Source organism: Lepeophtheirus salmonis, chromosome 7, assembly GCF_016086655.4.
Source record: "Lepeophtheirus salmonis chromosome 7, UVic_Lsal_1.4, whole genome shotgun sequence".
Lineage (NCBI taxonomy): Eukaryota > Metazoa > Arthropoda > Copepoda > Siphonostomatoida > Caligidae > Lepeophtheirus > Lepeophtheirus salmonis.
Genome location: NC_052137.2, coordinates 40,823,424 through 40,842,825, shown reverse-complemented (window position 1 = coordinate 40,842,825; position 19,402 = coordinate 40,823,424). Strand labels below are relative to the sequence as shown.

At 31.6% G+C, this 19,402-nt stretch overlaps 1 protein-coding gene across 2 annotated transcripts; it reads right to left on the bottom strand.

Moving 5' to 3' along the window:
• Positions 1–490: 490 nt before the first annotated feature.
• Positions 491–19,162, bottom strand: heca (hdc homolog, cell cycle regulator). 2 transcript variants are annotated; one of them, XM_040716180.2, is made up of 7 exons: positions 19,119–19,162; positions 18,096–18,839; positions 17,620–17,840; positions 4,152–4,245; positions 3,890–4,078; positions 3,425–3,604; positions 491–3,362 (listed from the first exon to the last, which is right to left on the bottom strand). In XM_040716180.2, the coding sequence occupies exons 2-7, from the start codon at positions 18,576–18,578 to the stop codon at positions 3,087–3,089; spliced, it is 1,443 nt and encodes a 480-aa protein (XP_040572114.1). In that variant the 5' UTR covers positions 18,579–18,839; positions 19,119–19,162; the 3' UTR covers positions 491–3,086. The 2 variants fall into 2 exon arrangements, with proteins under 2 accessions (XP_040572114.1, XP_040572113.1); XM_040716179.2 differs by having other exon boundaries at positions 18,971–19,142.
• Positions 19,163–19,402: the final 240 nt, after the last annotated feature.

Sequence of the window (19,402 nt, the reverse complement as noted above, 5' to 3'; positions counted from 1 at the left end):
AAACCATAGTAAACATTTCGTTATATTTTCATCATAAGTGAGCAAAAAGCCAGCGTATCTCAGATCTCTTCGATGCAGAAGTTGAGGTGGCGAGGATTATGGACATTGAGAAGTGGTTTTCAAGGTGGCCAAGATGAAGAATGATGGAGAAGACCTCTCCAGGAAACAGTATAAAGAGGGGTCCGGAGTTCCTGTCCAGCTTGGAGTAAAAGATCAAGGAAACCTCCACAAAATCGATGAATAGCCTCGCTTACGACTTCTTTATGCCTCATAGGCCCATTTGCGACAGTCTTCATACACGAGGACCCCACGCAACCCTTTGATAGGAGTCATGAAGGCCATGAGTCTCCGTTTAGCAGTCCAATCCTTTACATTTCATATATTATACAAACGCTATATAACAATCTCTGTAAGAATACCCTAACGCTCACTCGTGCAACGCCGAATGTCCCTTTATTAGTACAACTATTAAAAATGAAAATAACTTAGGTCGTTCTTTAACATTGTTTTATTGAGAGAAAATCGAGATTTCATATATGTATCCATGGATTACTTAACACGTAAAGTCATCCATGTTGCATCATATTATTACAAATATGTTTTTAAAATCTTTAAAAAATTTGGTAACATGGAAAATTTGTTGGTATATAAATAACTCATAGTATAGTCTCGAACCTATACATTTGTAAATTAGAATAACAATATATTATTTAGAACAGTTTGTATTTAATAACCTTTCTTGTATTAAATAAGACATACTAACTGGAAAAAAGTAAAGCGAAATGGTGAAGATATTTTTCAATTTCAATTAGAAATCCATTAACAATATCAAATATATAGGTATAAAAAAAATAATATTACAAGATTTCATTTCAAAAAATGAAAATAATATTGTCATTGAGAATTTAATTTACTGTTTAATCATTAAAAAAAGAGGAGATATATAATATTTATGATATAAAACCATTACAAAGACCGTTTTTTATCTCATGTATATTATATAGATAGCTTTTTAATTATTTAACAAAATTGCAAAGGATTAGTAAATGCAAAAGATAAGCTACATGCAATGTGAGAGGTTGAGTGAATCAATGAATAGCATAAACCAAGGGCTAATTTATTTTTCGTATTAATAGTGTTGTGATCTTCTGCTATTGCGATAAATGATAAAAAGAAATGTTGATCGCTAAAAAAAAAAATAAAAAAGGAAGTACCCAATATTCTTTGGAAATAAAACTAAGTGGGGCACTTTCTTTAAAATAAAATGTGGCTAAAATAATAATTAATAATACATCGACCATGAGTTATGGTATCAGGATATGACTTAATAATTGTATGATGTTTAAACAAAATTTCCTTCTAAAAATGAAAAACGTAAATTCATCATCAAGCAACAAACCGAAATAATATTTTTTTTTTGTCAAATGAAACAACATTATTTTTTCTCTTTAGAAGTGAAACTTACACATCATTCAAGTTTCACCGGGTGCACCCATAATCTTAGGTGCATAATAAAAAATAGGGTGGGATGGTACTTAGCAAATAATTATAAGCTAGATCTTAAGGTCGGTGGTATGCAGATACGGAGAGGGAATTCATGAAATAATATAATATCTCTCTCTGGTTTATTATTTATATATAGAAAGCCACACACTAAAATGATGAAAAAATGAAGCTAGAATAATTTTATTTGTGATTTTTTCTAAAAGTAACTAAATAAATTGAATGGTATAATTACTAACTGCGTTGGACAGTTGGGTAAATGTAATAAAAGAGAGAAATGATCAAAACCTATTACCAGATCAAAATTTGGTTTTTCTGAGTAACTATTTTCTAATTGGATTGTGTATGAGAAATAAAATTTTAAAAATGATTTGTTAAGACTAGAGAAAGTGGCCATACTAACAAAATTATCTAAAAAAAATACAAAGGAAAATATGCCATACAGAATTTAATTAATTAAATATAAATCATAACTAGATGATAATTTTTTCAATTTATCAAATTATGTAATCAAATATCCATATCCCTCCCTGAAACAGGAAAAAAATGGTGAACTCAATTTTTTTTCTTTCAAAATGCGGATATAAAAAAGCTAGTTTGTTGCCTTACATAACTATTAATCTATTGATGACTACTAATGTTGTGTCGGTTCATATTTAGGACTCAAGTCCTGTCTTTAGTCCCGTACAGTTTAGTCCTAAAACTTATTAAGTGATTGATGGCGTCACAAAATGTATTTCTTAATCATTTTCAGTACTGACACAACACTAACGACCTACTAAATCATAGATTAAGATATCATAACATAAATAAATAAGTTCATCTCACAACCTCAGCAAAACTCGATTATGAGTATGTTTAAGCCACCTGTAAAAAAAGTATATACTATTTACAAATAAGAAAAATAAAAAAGACTCCTATTGTCCAAGTACTGTACAAATAAGTATGAGAGGAAGCCGATAAAAGTTGAAATCTTTGTTTGTTTAAAAAAAAAAGTATGGCAGCTTAAATAGCAATATAATTAACTATATAACTTAAAATATGTAATATGTCAGTTAGCATAGAGGTAGAGGAGGGCAATTTAAACAATAAAAAACGTAAAAATTGATTAAGAAAAAAAAAAATTTTTTTCCAAGGCACCCGACAACATGATATTGATGTACTTAGCTAAAACTACATACTTAGAAATAAAATAAATCGAGTTTTTAATTGCTGAGAGTTGAGTTGGGATTCCCAAAATGTATAGACAAGAATTAAATAAATTATCAAAATCATTTATACATAACTATAAATTGCTTTATAAATATTCAGTATTAATATAATTGTCAATAATAATAATAATACTATGTGATTGGTAACTCTCGTACTACTCTTGCTTTTTAAGTCAATTAAAAGTACAATTACAAAATAGCAATATGTTGAAAAGGTATATGATATTGATAACAAGAGTTAACATACTAATAATAATAATTTATTAAGGAGATCATGAAACTACATGGACACTAGCCAGCCAGACGCCCTCTTCTTCCCATTAAATCCTCATTTATAAAAAAACTACTCTTAAGTAGTGATAGGTGTAGTATTCAAGCTGAATTCACTCTATGCCCTCGATCACTGACAGCAAACTGTGCTCGATCATTCCCACTCACAAACTGTTGTTGCAAACTCAATTGATGAACGTTTTGTTGCTGAAGTTGAAGCTTGCCTTTATTTTCTTCAGATCGAAAATAGAAGGAGAGACTCTTGACGAAATGTGCATCTTGAGACCCACAACTAGGACATGATACAATTTGAGAATAATCGGAGAAAAAGTTGAAACGCTGTCCCGGATGTATTACTAATTGAGCGCAGTTACTACACTAAAGAATCGGGAAATCAAATTAAAATTAGATTTAGGATTTTTTATAAGCAAGAAACGAACCTTTAGCTTCTCCTGGCAGCAGGGCGTGGCTGCAAATATGTCATAGGAATACATAGTTCCCAAAATGAGGTGAGATCCACTCCAACCTTTCGAGCAAAAACGACAAGATATGCTTGTCCAGCCTTCTAAGCAGCCCATACATATGGCCGTGAGATAATTAAGCTTTCCATCAGTTTTGACCTAAATAAACATTATTATATTATAGCGAGGTATTAATTATATATGCTGTGTGCAAATTGGGATATCTGTAGTGTTCTGATTGCCAAGGAGATGAACACAAATCAAACAAAAATCCATAAAAAATAATGAATTTCTTAATAATACACTTAAAATCTAAGGAAAGTCCATTATCCTGATCTTTATTTAATATTATTAATCTCACAATTTCTTTATAAAAGTTAGAACTATTATACAACATATATGTACTATGAATGGGAAATATAAAGTAATGTTAAAGATACGTACTGGGATACAACATTTATTATGTTGTCTTGGAGATAGAAAAAATGTACCATCAATAAGAGGATACCGATCAAAAATGTGGAGCACGCTTTTGCACATCACACAAGGTACTTTATTCATTTTATTCGTAGCAAAACTTGAAAGTATAAATATTCGCGTTTCGTCATTACCAATGCTACACTCGTCCTCCATCTAAAATAAAAAGAATAATGGAAAATACAAAAAATTATTATTAAAAAAAAAGTATTATAAAAAAAAAACATACTTTTATATGATAAGAGTTAATTTTGTGCCTCGGTAATACATTAAAGGAACTATAATCCAATCTTCTTTGAAAAATACTTCCACCAGAATCATGTCTGTAAAATTAAGAAAAAAATATAATTAATATGACGCTAAAGTTAAAACATATTTGTACGTTATAGAAATCCAAATTCCCGAGTAAAAGAAATACTTTATAAGTTAGATAAAATTAGATCGACGGGTAGTAGACATAACAACAAAATAAGTATGACGATAATCAATTAATTATTGATGATACCGGGTGAAGCGAAAAAATCTTTAAACTTCGTTTTTGCAACATAAATCAAGGTTTTAGTGAATGCGATAAAATTGTTATGGTCAAATACGAAAAAGCCGAGAAAATGCCGTCAGAACGTGACCAATGAGTTCAGTCCGCGTACTTTAGGACGCTGCTAAGAAACCAAAGGATATTTCATTGTTACCATGGGTCCAGACAAACTACCCTGACATGAACGTAGTGTTTCAGTAGGAGGGTGGCTCTGCACAGATGTTAAAAAAGGTCCAGAAGTGGTTGGAGGACAACTTACCTTTTCTGGCCAAAGAAAATGTGCCCCCCCCTACTCACCAGATGCCGATTGTCTCCACTTTTTAGGTACATGTTGAGTCCAAGGCCTATGCTGTCCATCACCCAAATATCAACAACCTCAAGGACACCGTCAACCAGTACTAGGATGTCATGTCTGATGACTACTTCTACAATCGGTGAAAATGCCTTCCATGTCCCCCTGGAGGCCATGATTGCTGCCAGCGGGGCTACAATGATGATTAGGGACACTATATTAGTTATTTTTATTTTATTGACATAACCTATTATAACGGGTTGCTGAAATACATCTCGATAAAGTTCTAGATTGAAAGTGTTAAGATTTTTTTCGCCTCACCCAGGATATTAATCGTATAAAATAGAGCTGATTAACATTTAACCAAGTACATAAGAGCTCCAACATAGTCTATCCTAGACTATGCCCATTGAATTTCAATCATTGATTGATTGATAAGACTCTTTTTCATATTTAAACATTTTGTCTCATTCTAATTTATATTTTGGGCCGTTATCAGGATTTTTGTTTCAACTGTTCTAATAGTGATTCGAGCCAACTGTTGACGCGTTCTCAAAATATTCATGAATAATTACAAAGCATTGCAGGAGGAATAATCATAATATATTTATATATAACATTGTGTTCACCGAAGACAATGTTCAGCAAAGTATCCTTGTGCAGTAAATACTACCGGTGAGACTCGTTCTAATACCAAATCTTTTATCTTGGTTCGGCCATAAAATAATTTTATTCTAAAAATCTGGACAAGTACTTCAGTCAAACCCACGGCCTGAACCGTGGATCGAAATTTCCTATTCTAAAAAAATAACTTTATTTTTGTGGGGCCGATCATGTAGATCGAATGAGCCAGGTCTTACAAAAATCATAATGGTCTCCGACAGATCTAGGATTTCCACATCAAAACCATTGGTCACATTCCGGCCCCACTACAAACACTAGAATCTAAATAAATTTTTGAGCCCAGAAATTGATGGTGAAACTCTTTGATTGTTGTACCATGTAAGCCATTGTTATTTTATAAGAAAACAAGGTTGAGTGAGGTTTAAAATATGATACAAATGTCTTGGTTGATGTCTAAAAATTATACAGCGAAAAATTAGAAATCTTGTATACTATAATACGTTATTCTTCAGTAATAACTAATAAGTATACCTGAAACGACTCTATTTTTTTTATTTTGTAGCCATTGCTTGGAATCAACATACCTCGTTATGCAAGACTGATAATTACAACTACTTAATAGAATCTCCCCATTACATCAATAATTGCTGGTACTTTAGTTCTTCACCTAGTTATTAGTAAACTTCTAGTGTTTTGAAGTTTGATCTGGGGTCATCCATAAACCACGTTCTCAACACCCCTTGAATTAGATTTAATATTAATTTTATTAATATGAAGTCCCTCCACTCCTTAAAAAACAAACACCTCTTTTTAAATTTTTGTCCCATGCTTCCCATGACGTCATTTTAGGTCTAAAATTATTTTCAAGTTGACCCCCCACTTCCAACAAGGATATACCGGATGCGTAGTGGAAATATTGACACTTACAAAAGAGGTGAATAAGAAAAATTCATAAGAGGAATTGATAAATTCTCCCATCAACTGAAAAGCTGTGTATATTGACACCCCTCCTAAAAAATCTACCGAGAAATGGCATCACAAAGAGACATAAGATCCAAAACTTGAATAAGGCAAGCGAGCCAATACCGTCATTAATAGCATCGAAAGGAAGCTTGGAAGTGGTGCCTGACCAAAAATAAATCCAGATGACGTCAAGGAGGCTGCCCGGTAGAGCCCAAAAAAATTATTCGAGCTCATCCTAGAGAATATATCGTTTCTGAAGGCACCATCTGGCATGCCGTCAAAGAGGCAGGGGGGAAGAGTTTGATATTTTTGGGGCGTCCGTTATTGACTCTAAAAGTTCCTCAGGACCAGCTTCAGCGTTGTGAAGCACTTCTCAATAAGCCGAAGGCTTGTCACATCATCACTTTATGTCCGCATGTCGAGGCCAATGCCTGTCGGATAAGGGCATTGAATCTTAAAGCACTCAAGGCTATTATGTTATTACCACCAGTCAGAGGTTTTCGACGGCGCATCAATGACATTATCAACGTCGATGGAGGCCATATTGAATAATAGAAGTGGTAACACATTTCCCGACATCAATTCAAAGTTTAATTAATGTAGCTCTCCTAGTTTCCGAAGAAAACTCGTTAGAATTGCATATTCAAATTATTTAATTATCAATTACGTATCCGATACGTAGTTTTTGGCAAGACCTCCCTCCTCCTAAGTAGCCACGTGGTTTATGAATGGTCCTTCTGATTAAATGGAGCATGATAAGTTGGTAACTTATATTCGTTTGTAAATAAAGGGACAGTGAGTGGCGTCATCTTGTGTCAAAATGATACAACTCCCTGAGACGGCGTTATCTGGTTAACACAAAAATACCCTATTTATTTTGTTGTCAGCTGTCAATTCCCTCTTGTCCGTGGATAAGTCATGGCTATTTCATAATTTATTATTTTTCACAAATATGTACACGAACTAATAAGTTATTCTATAATTATGCTCCGTTTCCAAAAGAACGGGATTACAATTTATTGTTGATCCCTCGTCGTATTGGCAATTTAATTATTTCTATGAAGAAATTTTGGCTATTTCTTCATAGAAATTATATAATAACTACTCTTTTAATCAATTATTACTAAGCAATATTATAATACAGTATGGAATAAAATACTATGTAGATTTTAATAATATGTAATTTAATTTAAAAATGGTGCGGAAAAAGAATGACAGTGATAGCCTGCGAGTATATATGATATAAATAGCGGTTAGTACAACTGATTTATTTGGCTAACTACCAAATCATTTAGGGTCTTTTTTCTGTTTCTTTTTGGAGGAAAGGTTGCGTGATACCAAAAAGATAACGATGTGCTGAATGACAATATTATTTAGTAAAAAATAGCATGTACCTTTGTTTCTCACCCACTCTCAAAATTCCAATGTGCATGCGCATTTGTAAACAACAAGCTATAGAGTATCTCACCACCTTGTGGATAATGAATGTATAGTTTGTTCATGCCCTTTGGGCTAATTAGGTTCTATATGATTTTGAGCTTTTTAGTATAGTAGTATTAAATGACAGTTAATGATATGTACATAATCAAGTGTTGAAAATTTGAACTACATATATTGTATACTAAGTAACAGAGTTATTTATTGTGGCTTGACTTGCTAGCATATATATTTCCCCTCGAGGATTTCTGAAATATTTTTGCATTTGATGATTTTCATTTTATTTGAAATAACTATCTCTAACAAAAGTTAATATATGAAAACATTATAAAATATGTACCAACATTCAATGTAGTCAAAAATAAAATAAAAATTACATTATTTATTACGCAGTTTGTTTGCAAATATAAGAACTTCTTGAAGTAGTCATACAGCATAGTGTGAAAAAGGTTTTTTACCTGGACACGCTTCTTCTTAGACAAAAATACCTGATAAGTAATTGCAATTTTTTTTCTTCTTCCAAGTGTAATATTAACAAATTATATTGAATATTGATCCCAATTGAATATAACAAAAGACATCATTCGTCAAAGCATAATTGCCAACAACAAGCATCAATACACCATCCTCTACTCTCATTATATAAATGGATTCAGAAACACAAAATATGGTTAAAAAAGTGGATAAAATTATACTCTTTATATTCAATAATAGGTACTAAAAGATATCATTAAAATAATTTTAAAAGGGTGATACTTATTATTTTTAAAGAGAAGGAAGACTGATAATCTAGCTATAATTGAGTGAATTGCCGGTCAAGGTCGGACAAATATTATTTTCAAACAAGCAAGGCATAATTATATACATAGCTTATTATTGTTGGCATTTCTGCTGCTTAAGTATTGCTATTAAATAAGCGTGCAAATATATAGAATTACATAATATAGGTAGATCCAGGAAACAATTTTGGTATAACTACATACACCGTCGTAGACTGCAGAACCATTACCCATTCAATAGGGGCTATTAAATCATGCTTATTAACAACAATTACTAAGCATCCATGAATAATACAGATATAATATTACATACTTCTAGGCTACCGATTTAGCTTTTTCAGTGTAGAAGATATGGGAAAGTGATGGAGTTCGTCTCCTATTTATGGGTTCTTGAGCCGTGAAAAATAATATATTCATTATTACTATGGGTTCTAGAGTTGTATCGATCCTTATATAGGGCTGAAAACTGCAGTCCAGTCCGGTTAGGTTCACTCCCATCCTGCATATAGGTCCCAATACTGATACAATGTTGGTCATTGATGACGGCACTCAACTGTATTATTAAATAAATTCGGACTGACACAATCAATATTGTATCAGTCCATTCCAGTCTTGGGACCGGTCCTTCGGACAGTCAGTACTAGAACTGATTAAAAAAAGAAGATTGGGACTATAGTCTTCGGTTCTAAATAAGGACTGAAGACTACAGTCCCTGTTGGGGCTCCCTTTTCAGATGTACTAGGAATATACTTGAAGAGAAGGAGATTGTCTTTTATAAGGAACGATTGTATACTGTTTTTTATTTTATGTTTGCCTTTTTAAATACAGTTTTTACCATTTTTAGGCTCAGGAACGAAATATACAGACTATTTTGGATTAAAACCGCGTTTTCGGTATTTTTACAGTTTTTCTCCATTACATAAATAGTCGGAACAGAGTTTATGGCTCTGCTATATGACCGAGATTACCGTCAATAATATCGGACAAAGGTAATAGTTTAGAATTGAGGTCTGCAGTTTAGCCTTGGTTCAATTAGTGTTGGGAAAGTAAAAATGAGGATTAGGGATCCAGAAAATGACTAATTACTTGTGCTAGATTGGAGTATTACTGTAATTCAGAAAATACATCGACTTTACCTAAACTCTCTGAAAATTAATCAAATTCGATTGAAATATACATATTTTTTACGACGAATTCAACTTTACTTTTTAAACTCATCAAAAAGGAGAAACCACATAGCATAGATGGAAATCCTTAAAAACTTGAAATTCACCGAACTCGAAAATTTTGATTCGAATCCAGCACTACTGCTTACTTAAAGTGATAATGCGTATTATATTCAGAGGCAGATATACCTACTACATCTTCATTCATCAAAATGATAACTAATAAAGTTGGTTATCAAAATTACATTTTTTCAACTTATCAGTAAATAAAAGCGTCCTCGTTTTACGACAATTCTTGCATGTCATCAAAAAATACTTTACATTCAATATAAAGGGAACATAATACACCAAAACTTGTATCACATTTCATACTGAGAAATAGACCTCCACTTACAAAAAAAATCTTTTTTTTTTAAACTATCAGACTGATGATGGTCTGGTAATTACTTCCCGTTTAAAAAAACAGTATTCCCCCTAAACAAGGCCTTCTTCGTTGCCATACATAAACTTTTTTTTTGTTTTCTGCAGTACCATTTGGAAAACTTATAATTGATTTCCCATGAGACCCGCAAATCAGCAAACTTTCTCTATTACTACACATATTATATATCAGTTAAAGCTAGAATCCTTTCCTCATATATAAAGAAAATACTTTGTTTTTCTCTCAAAAATGGTTTTTTATCATTTTTTTTTATATTACTAATTTGTCATGTTATTTTGTAGCTGCTTATGGAAAGTTGGTACTAACTGAAAATAAGGTGAATTATAAAAAAAAGTGGCAAATGCAAGAGTTTTCAGCTCATGTGTTACATATATTGAAATAAAAAATACAATCGTTAAAAATATATGCTAATAAAATGGTTATTGCCCTATAACCTACATGGTTCAGACTGGTAAAGACCAATTATAAATCAGAAATACGTGAGAAAACACACTGGAAAGTTTACATAAATTTGTTTGGGATATAATTTTATTTGTGAGCGTTATGTATTTTGCTCTGGGATATCATTTTTAACATACAATATATATATTTCTAAAATAGAACAATCTGTTTAATACATTCCCTGTAGAAGTTGTAATTCGTAATAACAGATTATACACGTTACAATTTCTACGACTCACTACGTTTTATTTAATTACAATAACAACCCTTTTAATTACCAATTAGCATCATTTCATTTAGAGCTATTAACGAGTAATATAACTGTGGGCATTTTAACTTAATTAAAAAGTCAAAAATTACGTTATTAAAAATCAACCATTATGGAATAGATCGTTATTGAAATATGCTCATGAAAAGTATTCTAAATGATATATCTTCTCATGTTTTGGTTGCGCCAGTACAAAATTGTATACGACATAGCGAGTGCGACCTGTATTTAACAACCAATAAGATTTAATTTTAAAAAAAAGAAAGGATTTTCTCCTGAACTAATGATCTGCCTCTATTTAAAACCAAAGCCGAATGAAACGGGATCAGGTCTTGGTGACCTGTTAATTTCTTTACTTTTCTTGATTTTTTTTAGTGTCCTTAACGTTCACTCGTAAAACTAGAATTAGCTGTTGTTAGGCTATTAACAATTTCTTTCTTTTAATTGAAGAGTGGTCACCCGGTTGGCTAACTATCATATAATAATGGGCCTTTTTAAAAATTAGAAAATGGATGTAGATGCTCTTAGAAAATTTTATAATAACTAATACACTATTAGATATCATTAATCCTTATTTTCCCCATAGAGTTTGAACTCCGGGGGGCACGAAGATTAATTTAATGTCTATTGAAGTGGTGGAACAGTGAAGGAAGAAAGGTATTTCCAAACTTTTTTGAGGAAGCCATGAAATTTTTATTCGTTAAACTGCCCTCCTCTGTATCATTCGTCAAATGGTCGGGCTAATCATAATGATTTTTTGGGTTTTTAATCATGCCGATACGCTATCGATTAGCATCAGTACTAATTAGACACAATGATAGACACAATCTGACAAAAAATATAAATACATAGAGATACGATAATCCGGGATATCTACATTAGTTTAGCAAAGTTTGTCTCTTCAAAATATACTCTTGGCTATTTATAGTAACATCTATTTTACCTTCCTTCAGTCTAAAATTATGTATTATTAAGGAAATTAGGGAATTTCATTATGTAGCCATGAAATATAAATAGTATTAAGTGAGTTGATACAATTTCACTGAATTGAGTGAAATAACTATTTTTTTTTTTGCAAGGAATAAGTATTTAAAACATAACATTGATTCAACTTAAGAGCTATCTAGCGAGTAAAAAATATGTAGTCCGACTGGTCATTTTAGCTCGTGAAAAAAAAAAAAAAAAAAAAAAAAAAAAAAAAAAGGAGGGGGAAGAGCATTTAAAAATAAATAAATGTGACTTTCGATAAGGTTTAGTAACGAGCGTGTGTAGGTAATGCACAGCCAGTGAGTACTCTAGATGCTAAAGTACTCCCTGCTCATCACATCATATTATTTATAAAAAAATCAAGCTCTTAATTAGTCTCTCCTCAAGAATGATTATAAGTATTGAGTAGCTAAGTGTCAGTGTGCTCAAGAAGAAGGGAGAGGGAAAACTGAGGATTTATCTTCTACATTATTCAAGAAAAAACGTCTGTATGTTGACGCCTAATTACTGCCTGGCAATACGGTATTCAAATATAAAAGCAGCCCTCATGACGTGGTCCTTGATGGACTTTGAGATGTTTTTGATGTATATTTTGCAAACATTGGAATTAATTAACTAAATAAATACAGATATTTTCAAATAAAATATCTGTTTAATAAAGCAAATATTTATGAATATTATTGCACACTGTTAATTCTTCCTCACGGCAAATGAAGATTAGAGCTAATACAAATTAATTTAAAATGCACAAATTATAATAAAATACAAGATTTATGACTGTTTAAAAAAAAAAAAAAGAGTATTATTGATTCACTGTGATTTAATTTAACTGCAAACTGGGATTCATTTGATAATTTAAATTCACATATTATTGTTCTCATAAAAGCAAACATTTTATTCATTTGTATTTACTATAAAAAAATACCAATTTTACTACAAGGCCGGTCAAGACCGAATTATTTTGCTCTTATTAAAATCATAGGTGCCCTCAAGACCAATTTAGGATTTCCAAAGGGAAATCTAACATCACCATGTACCCTTTATGTACCGTTATAACAAACAATGGTTAAATAGACGCATAAATGTCACATTAGCCAGGGGTTTCCAAACTTTACTATGCCAAGGGCCCCTACACTAATAATTTTCTTAGCTGAGGCTCCCCTTGATACAAAACATGTGTACTATGTTTTTTTAGACTGAAAGCAATCCTCAATTCTCCATCTTCCTACATACTTTCCCACCTCCCCTCACTTTGAAACCCATTGTCTTAAGGTACTTAGTTTTCGGAGGGCCCTGCTGGAACTCGGGCACTGTTCACTCTGCGTATAAGGTAGCTCCGGCCTTGTTTGTATCTAATATAATTTCCTGGACCCGAATTTTCTAGCGACGAACCTTTTAAGAGCCTATATAAAAAATAACAGAGACCGTTGAAATGAAAGAACCGGGACTGATGGAACCGCTGAACCTGAACCGGGCACAACCTTGGTTATTTGAATAAATCAAAATGGAATGGCAGTATCAATGTATAGTAGATAATTAGAATGAATGATGTTGTAACTAAATAATGCATCTTAAGACGAAGGAATTTCAACTTGTACAATTTCCTAATACAACTTGTACACAATATAAATAAAAATCTCAATCAATTTTAACTGTATTTCTCCAGAAACACACATTTTTAAAGCCATTCCCCACCGCCCCCAAAAACAATAATTTAAGAAAAGAAATCAATCTTCTCTTTTCTCTTAGAATGTACATACATACTGTTGTTACTAAGCAACTCGCTCCTTCAACTGCACCCTCCACAACAACATAAATACAAGGTCAGGGTAAATTCTTCTTGGCTAAGATATTTCAATCACACATTGGAGGATAGGAAAGAAAGAGCTTGCAGGATGCAGCGGTATTTTGTCTCACACGTGTAAAATATCATCAATGTTAGTTACAATGTATGTAGACATTGTTGTTGTACGAAGTGGTGGTGGTACTATTTATACCACGTACAAAAAACGGGAAAGGCAGGAGGAACAGAGTGGGTAAGTGAATGAAACTGAGAAAGGGGTGTTGAAGAAAGCGAAAGTTAAAAAAAAAATAAAAAATGAAATAATAACGAACAACATCTGTCTGTCTATGTAGAGATTGAACGTGATTTAAATTAACTACAGGGATAATTCCTAACACACAACCAGAGGAGATCCATTCTTTCCCTCTCTAGGTACATAATCCTACCCCCCTCCTCGTTCAGCTTTAAATATTACATCAGTGTACATAAAATGATGTTATTTAGTTGTTCAAGGTTATACAGGGGAATCCGCAGGATTATATATTTGGGGGGATTAAAAAATTCCAAAAAATTTTTAAAGTCAAAAAGCACAGCATTTAACAAACTATTACTTTTCCTGGATTTTTTTTCCAAAAATTCACAGCTGTCCAGAAAAAATTTCAATAGTTAAATTTCATATAATAATTTTTTATGAAGACAAATTTCATATATCTACTGCCATAAAACTAATTGTTTTGGAAAAAAAAAAATATCAAAAAACACAGCTATTTACAAAATATTATTTTTTTTGGAAAAAAAATTAGAAAAATAAAATTTAATGTTTTAACTTTCTTTTGGAGAATTTTTTTTATAAATCCACTGCTATTCACAAAAAATTAATTGTTTTTTTTATTTTTTTTCAAAAAATATATCAAAAAACACAGCTATTCATAAAATATTAAATCTTTTTGAAAAACAATTAGCAAAATTAAAATTAGATTTCAAGTATAAATTTTTTTAGAGAAAAATTTCATAAATCTACTGGTATCATAAAAAATTAGTTGTTTTGAAAAAAAAAAATTCAAATATTCAATTTCTATTAAAAAGCAAATATTACTTCTTTTTTTTTTTTTTGGGGGCTACAGCCCAACCCCTGTGGACACCCCTTTAATAAGTTTTTTGAAGTGCGCAAGAAAAGAGACTTACGTTATTTACAAGTTACAAGGATCTGGTGTATTTTTTTAGTACCTCGTTTGAGTTGGGAAACTGATTTCTTTTCCTATGCGGTTGTCATTACTATTTAATTGCTGAGGATTGAAGATCCTTTTCTACAACATAACATTGATATATACGAAACATTTACGTGTCCTCATAAGACAGGGAGTAACCCTAATTATTATAAGTCAATTGGTTGTATTAATAAAACAATGCAATGATGCCACCTCCCAATAATTAACCAGTTTATAATAAACAAATGTAAGATTTTCATTCCTTTAGAAGCATTAAACTCCTAAAGACCATTAAATGAGAAATTTTATTTCTCAGGAACTCAATAAATGTCTCATTTCTCTCCCCCCTAGACCTACCACTCTAATCTTTTTTTCAATTGAGATATTGAGTTGATCTTGTTCTGAGACATGTTTTATCAAAATCCGAGTATGTCATGTTGGGAGATATTTAAAATCAAAACACATGCTCAAGGTCAACCATACTTTATACCTATATATATGTATAAAAGAATAAAAAAAAACGTTTCCAGTATTTGGTTGCATCACTCAATAGCTATCAAATAATGTATTATATGCATCAAACAGATGAGTGGTTTACGAATAACAATAAAAAAAGTCAAAGGTCTTCAAGACGATTTTGATCAAACATGGAAAGGAGCTTAACTCAGAGATGGATTGAGTTACAGATCAGAAATTTCATTTTTGAGGTTCTCAATAATAGATTATTTACATACCAAAAGTTTATTTTTTAAAAAAAGGTGAAAATTTTAACTTTAAATTTAGATTAAAAAAAAGAAAAAAAGAATTTATGAAAAATACACCATAAATAAGGTAGAATTCCTCATTCTAATGCAGATATGTTAAAACCACAAAGATCTATTTAAGCATTTAAAAATAAAATAAAAATGAGACCACACCTTTCCATATCTCTAAACTGTAATTGGTCTTTACAAAAATCTCACCCCTGCTTATAGGTGAAATATAAATTCTAATAAGATAATGTCACCAAATTATAGGAACAAATTGACTTCCTCATGATTCATGACGGATTCCTAAGGAACGTGTACTTTTACCACGCCAATAAATCTTCGAATTACAATAATCTAAATTGAAAGTTGGGATAAATTAATTCACTCAACATTCAGATATATTCTTTTATCACTCCAAAAATACTTTCTCTTCCATAATAATCTTTCATAACTATGAAGAGATTAGTGTTGGGGCTCGGTCTGAGACCATTATAACTATTAGTGGACCGAACATATTCAGTCTAGAACGATTCTATAGATGAATGGTTGATTATGTGAGTTGACTGTCAAAATAGCGAACACTGGCCTACAATAACGCCATGGAGTTAAACGTGTTACATAAATCATATTTGTACAGCCCTTAAACGATTAAATTTGGGTCTATAGTCTGAGATCGTGGTATGGACCGAAACATTGGGCTAAATCCGTCTAGAAAAAATCACTTAACACAGGTTTAACGCTAGTTGAGATGTTAATTAAAGAAAAATATTCAATTCGTGGATATTTAATATATTTTATTTCGAATCTAAAGTATTTAAAAAAAAAAAGCCTTTTCCTCATTAAAAAAAAGGTCATTTGTAAGAAAATAAGTTGTCCTTCTTATAAAAAAAAGTAATTCAAATATCATATTTATTGTAAATATGAAAAGGTCATTTGAACAAATTGAAGGGCTTCTCTTTTATTCGATTATTGTTCAACAAAACTGAAACTTTTCGATTTTGGAATTTTCTGAACACACCCTTAGTGATGTCAGTCCTTACTTATTTGGTCCAGTTCAGTTTTAGGACCGGTCCTTCGGACTGTTAGTACTAGAACTGATTAAAAAAAAAAAAAAAAAAACTGAACGGAACTCCAGCCTTCAGACCTAAATAAAGAACAACACAAGACTACGCATCTCCAATATCCACAATATTATTTGCCGTTCAAAAATAATAATAAATTAATGATAATTACATCTTCAATAACCCTTTTTTGTAAACGGATAATTTTAATGAGTTTCATGTAATAACACAATTATTTAAAATGTACAAAATACTAAAAACATATTTCCACGATATACTGAGCTTTAAAGCAGGAAGACATCCCATCAAAATAAAAGTTTAGTATATTGTTTAGAAATGCAAATTACATTTTTTATTAGAGTTTGATGTAGGAAAAAAATGAGGTCATTAACTTAGAAGCCTTATTTTTAAAATATTTTTTATGCACATGTTTGTATTAATAGTTAGCATCAAACATATAATTAAGTAGACGTTTTGTACAAGTTGCGATTTTGCACAAATTGTACAAGTTGCCACCTAACAATGAGATGAGTCATTTTAAGTAAAGAAATTGGAGCACATATAATATACTCCATGATTGTCCATATGGTGTCATTTGTAACTAATTTGATGACAATTACTAATGAAAATAATTTCTTTGTGACATTTTAAGGTTAAAAAACCCGCAGGTATATTACTTCTAAAAACATAACAAATACTTAATTTTAACAGATTAAAATGAAATAGTATTTGATAATTAAAATGACTGTTGTTGTAATTAAATAAAACGTAATAAATAAACGTAACTTGTACAATAAGCTTATACAAGTTGCACCTTCTACAAACATTTATATTAAGATTGCTACAGTCAAGAAAATACTTTTCAATCATGGACTATAAAACCCCATTACTGATTCTAATTAATTATTATCGTCATTTGGTAATACTCCAACTAAAATAGTGGTCATTGATGAAATCCTTACCTGGATCTATTCTGTTGTAAATTCCCGGTATTGCGTCGAGATAAACCCTCAGAAGACGATGTAGGACTACTACCAGAGGTCAATTCCCCTCCTGAAGAACTTGTAAAAGAACTACCGGATGTATTAGAAGAAATTGAGTTCGTGCGATTACGTGGAGGTACATTTTGAGCATCGGACCGTCGAATTAACGAACTATTTTGATGAGGTGAATTAGATGAAGCCTTAAAAGAGAAGAGACAAAAAACAAAAAAAAACATAAGCGGTTTGAATGAAAGTTACTATGGTACAAAAAAACAAAAACAACAACAGAGCATTCCATTGGTTTGATCTGGACTCCCAAGCTCAGAGCGTTATTTGTAACGATATATGGTCATTACTTTGAAATTAGATAAATGAAGTCGTATTTTTCGAATAAAAAGAATATAATTTGCGGGCTTAGCTCAACAGAGTACACTATTAAAGATTAATGTGTTTACCAAAGTCGTCGCGCTGTGTTCGTTAAAATGTGGCAGTCCAATGACAAGAGCCTGCTTGGTTCCATTTTTAGGTTTTTTTCTTTTTCTTTTAGAAGATACAGCGGATGATGAAGTTGAGGAATGAGATATAATGGAATTATACTGAAGGCCAGTAGTATTAGTTGTAGTAATAACGCTCTTGATGTCTTTCCTCAGTTTTCCCGAACCACAAAGGCAATCAAGAATGGGATATGGTAAATCGAAAACACTTTTAGTCCACAAATTCTGAAGAAATTGTCTTTCTTGAGCAGCCCTAAGACGCCCACGAGCTTTCAAAAAATCGAGGACGGAGTCTTCAAAGGCTTCAAAACAAGCATCGTGCATTATACCAGATTGATGACAGAGCTCATTTGAGCAAATAACTTTCACTGTGTCAATATTATTAAGTCCAGATACAGTATCAGCATAGAAGCACCCTCCAGGGGCGCAACAGTTGAAGGTCATGTTTAATAATCGGTCGGAAGAGTATTATTAAGAAATTTGAAATGTAATAATTGCAAAACTATTATGCTTTTAAGGAATAATAATTCAAGATGGGCTCAGGTACAAATTAGGACTCTGAATAAGTAGTTTAACATGCCTCTTCACACATCCAATCAACAATTACTGTAGGTAAAATTAAGTCTCTCAGGTACACATATGGAGCTCTGGATTAACAACCCCTTAATCAGACTGTTTCAACGATCAAAACAACACTCTGCTATCCTGAAATGAGAAAAAAAGTTGATTATATACTACACTTTACTTAGTTTCAATTCTGAGCAATTTGTTATCAATATCAAACAATTTTAAGCGGGGAAACACAATACATGAAAATAAACTTTTAAATAAAATACTTTTATTTCATTATGTTAAAATAATGCGTGTTGCTAGTCGTCTTTGCACAACAAAGTAGTATAAAATAAAAACGATCAAAAAAGAATCACAAAAAGTTGCACGAGGGGCCCCACAACAATGAGGAGGGTGAGTAAATCTATGCCTTACCGCGGGAGGCGAAGAAAGGAAACTGAAAGTTGGGTATTCTTTTTTGAATACTTTTTTTTTTATTATTTTACTCACACGCGTTTTTCTGTTGGTGTTGTTTTTTCATTCAGTCTTACGCTTCTGCTTTTACTCCAGGCGCTTCAGTCCTTCCTCCTTATTATTATTATTAAAATAATTTATAGTATATTTTGTATTACAACTCATATTTAGACACAAAAGTATTCATTACGCTCTGTTAGCAAGGAAACTCGAGTCATCGTCAAATATTTATATTCTCCTGCTAC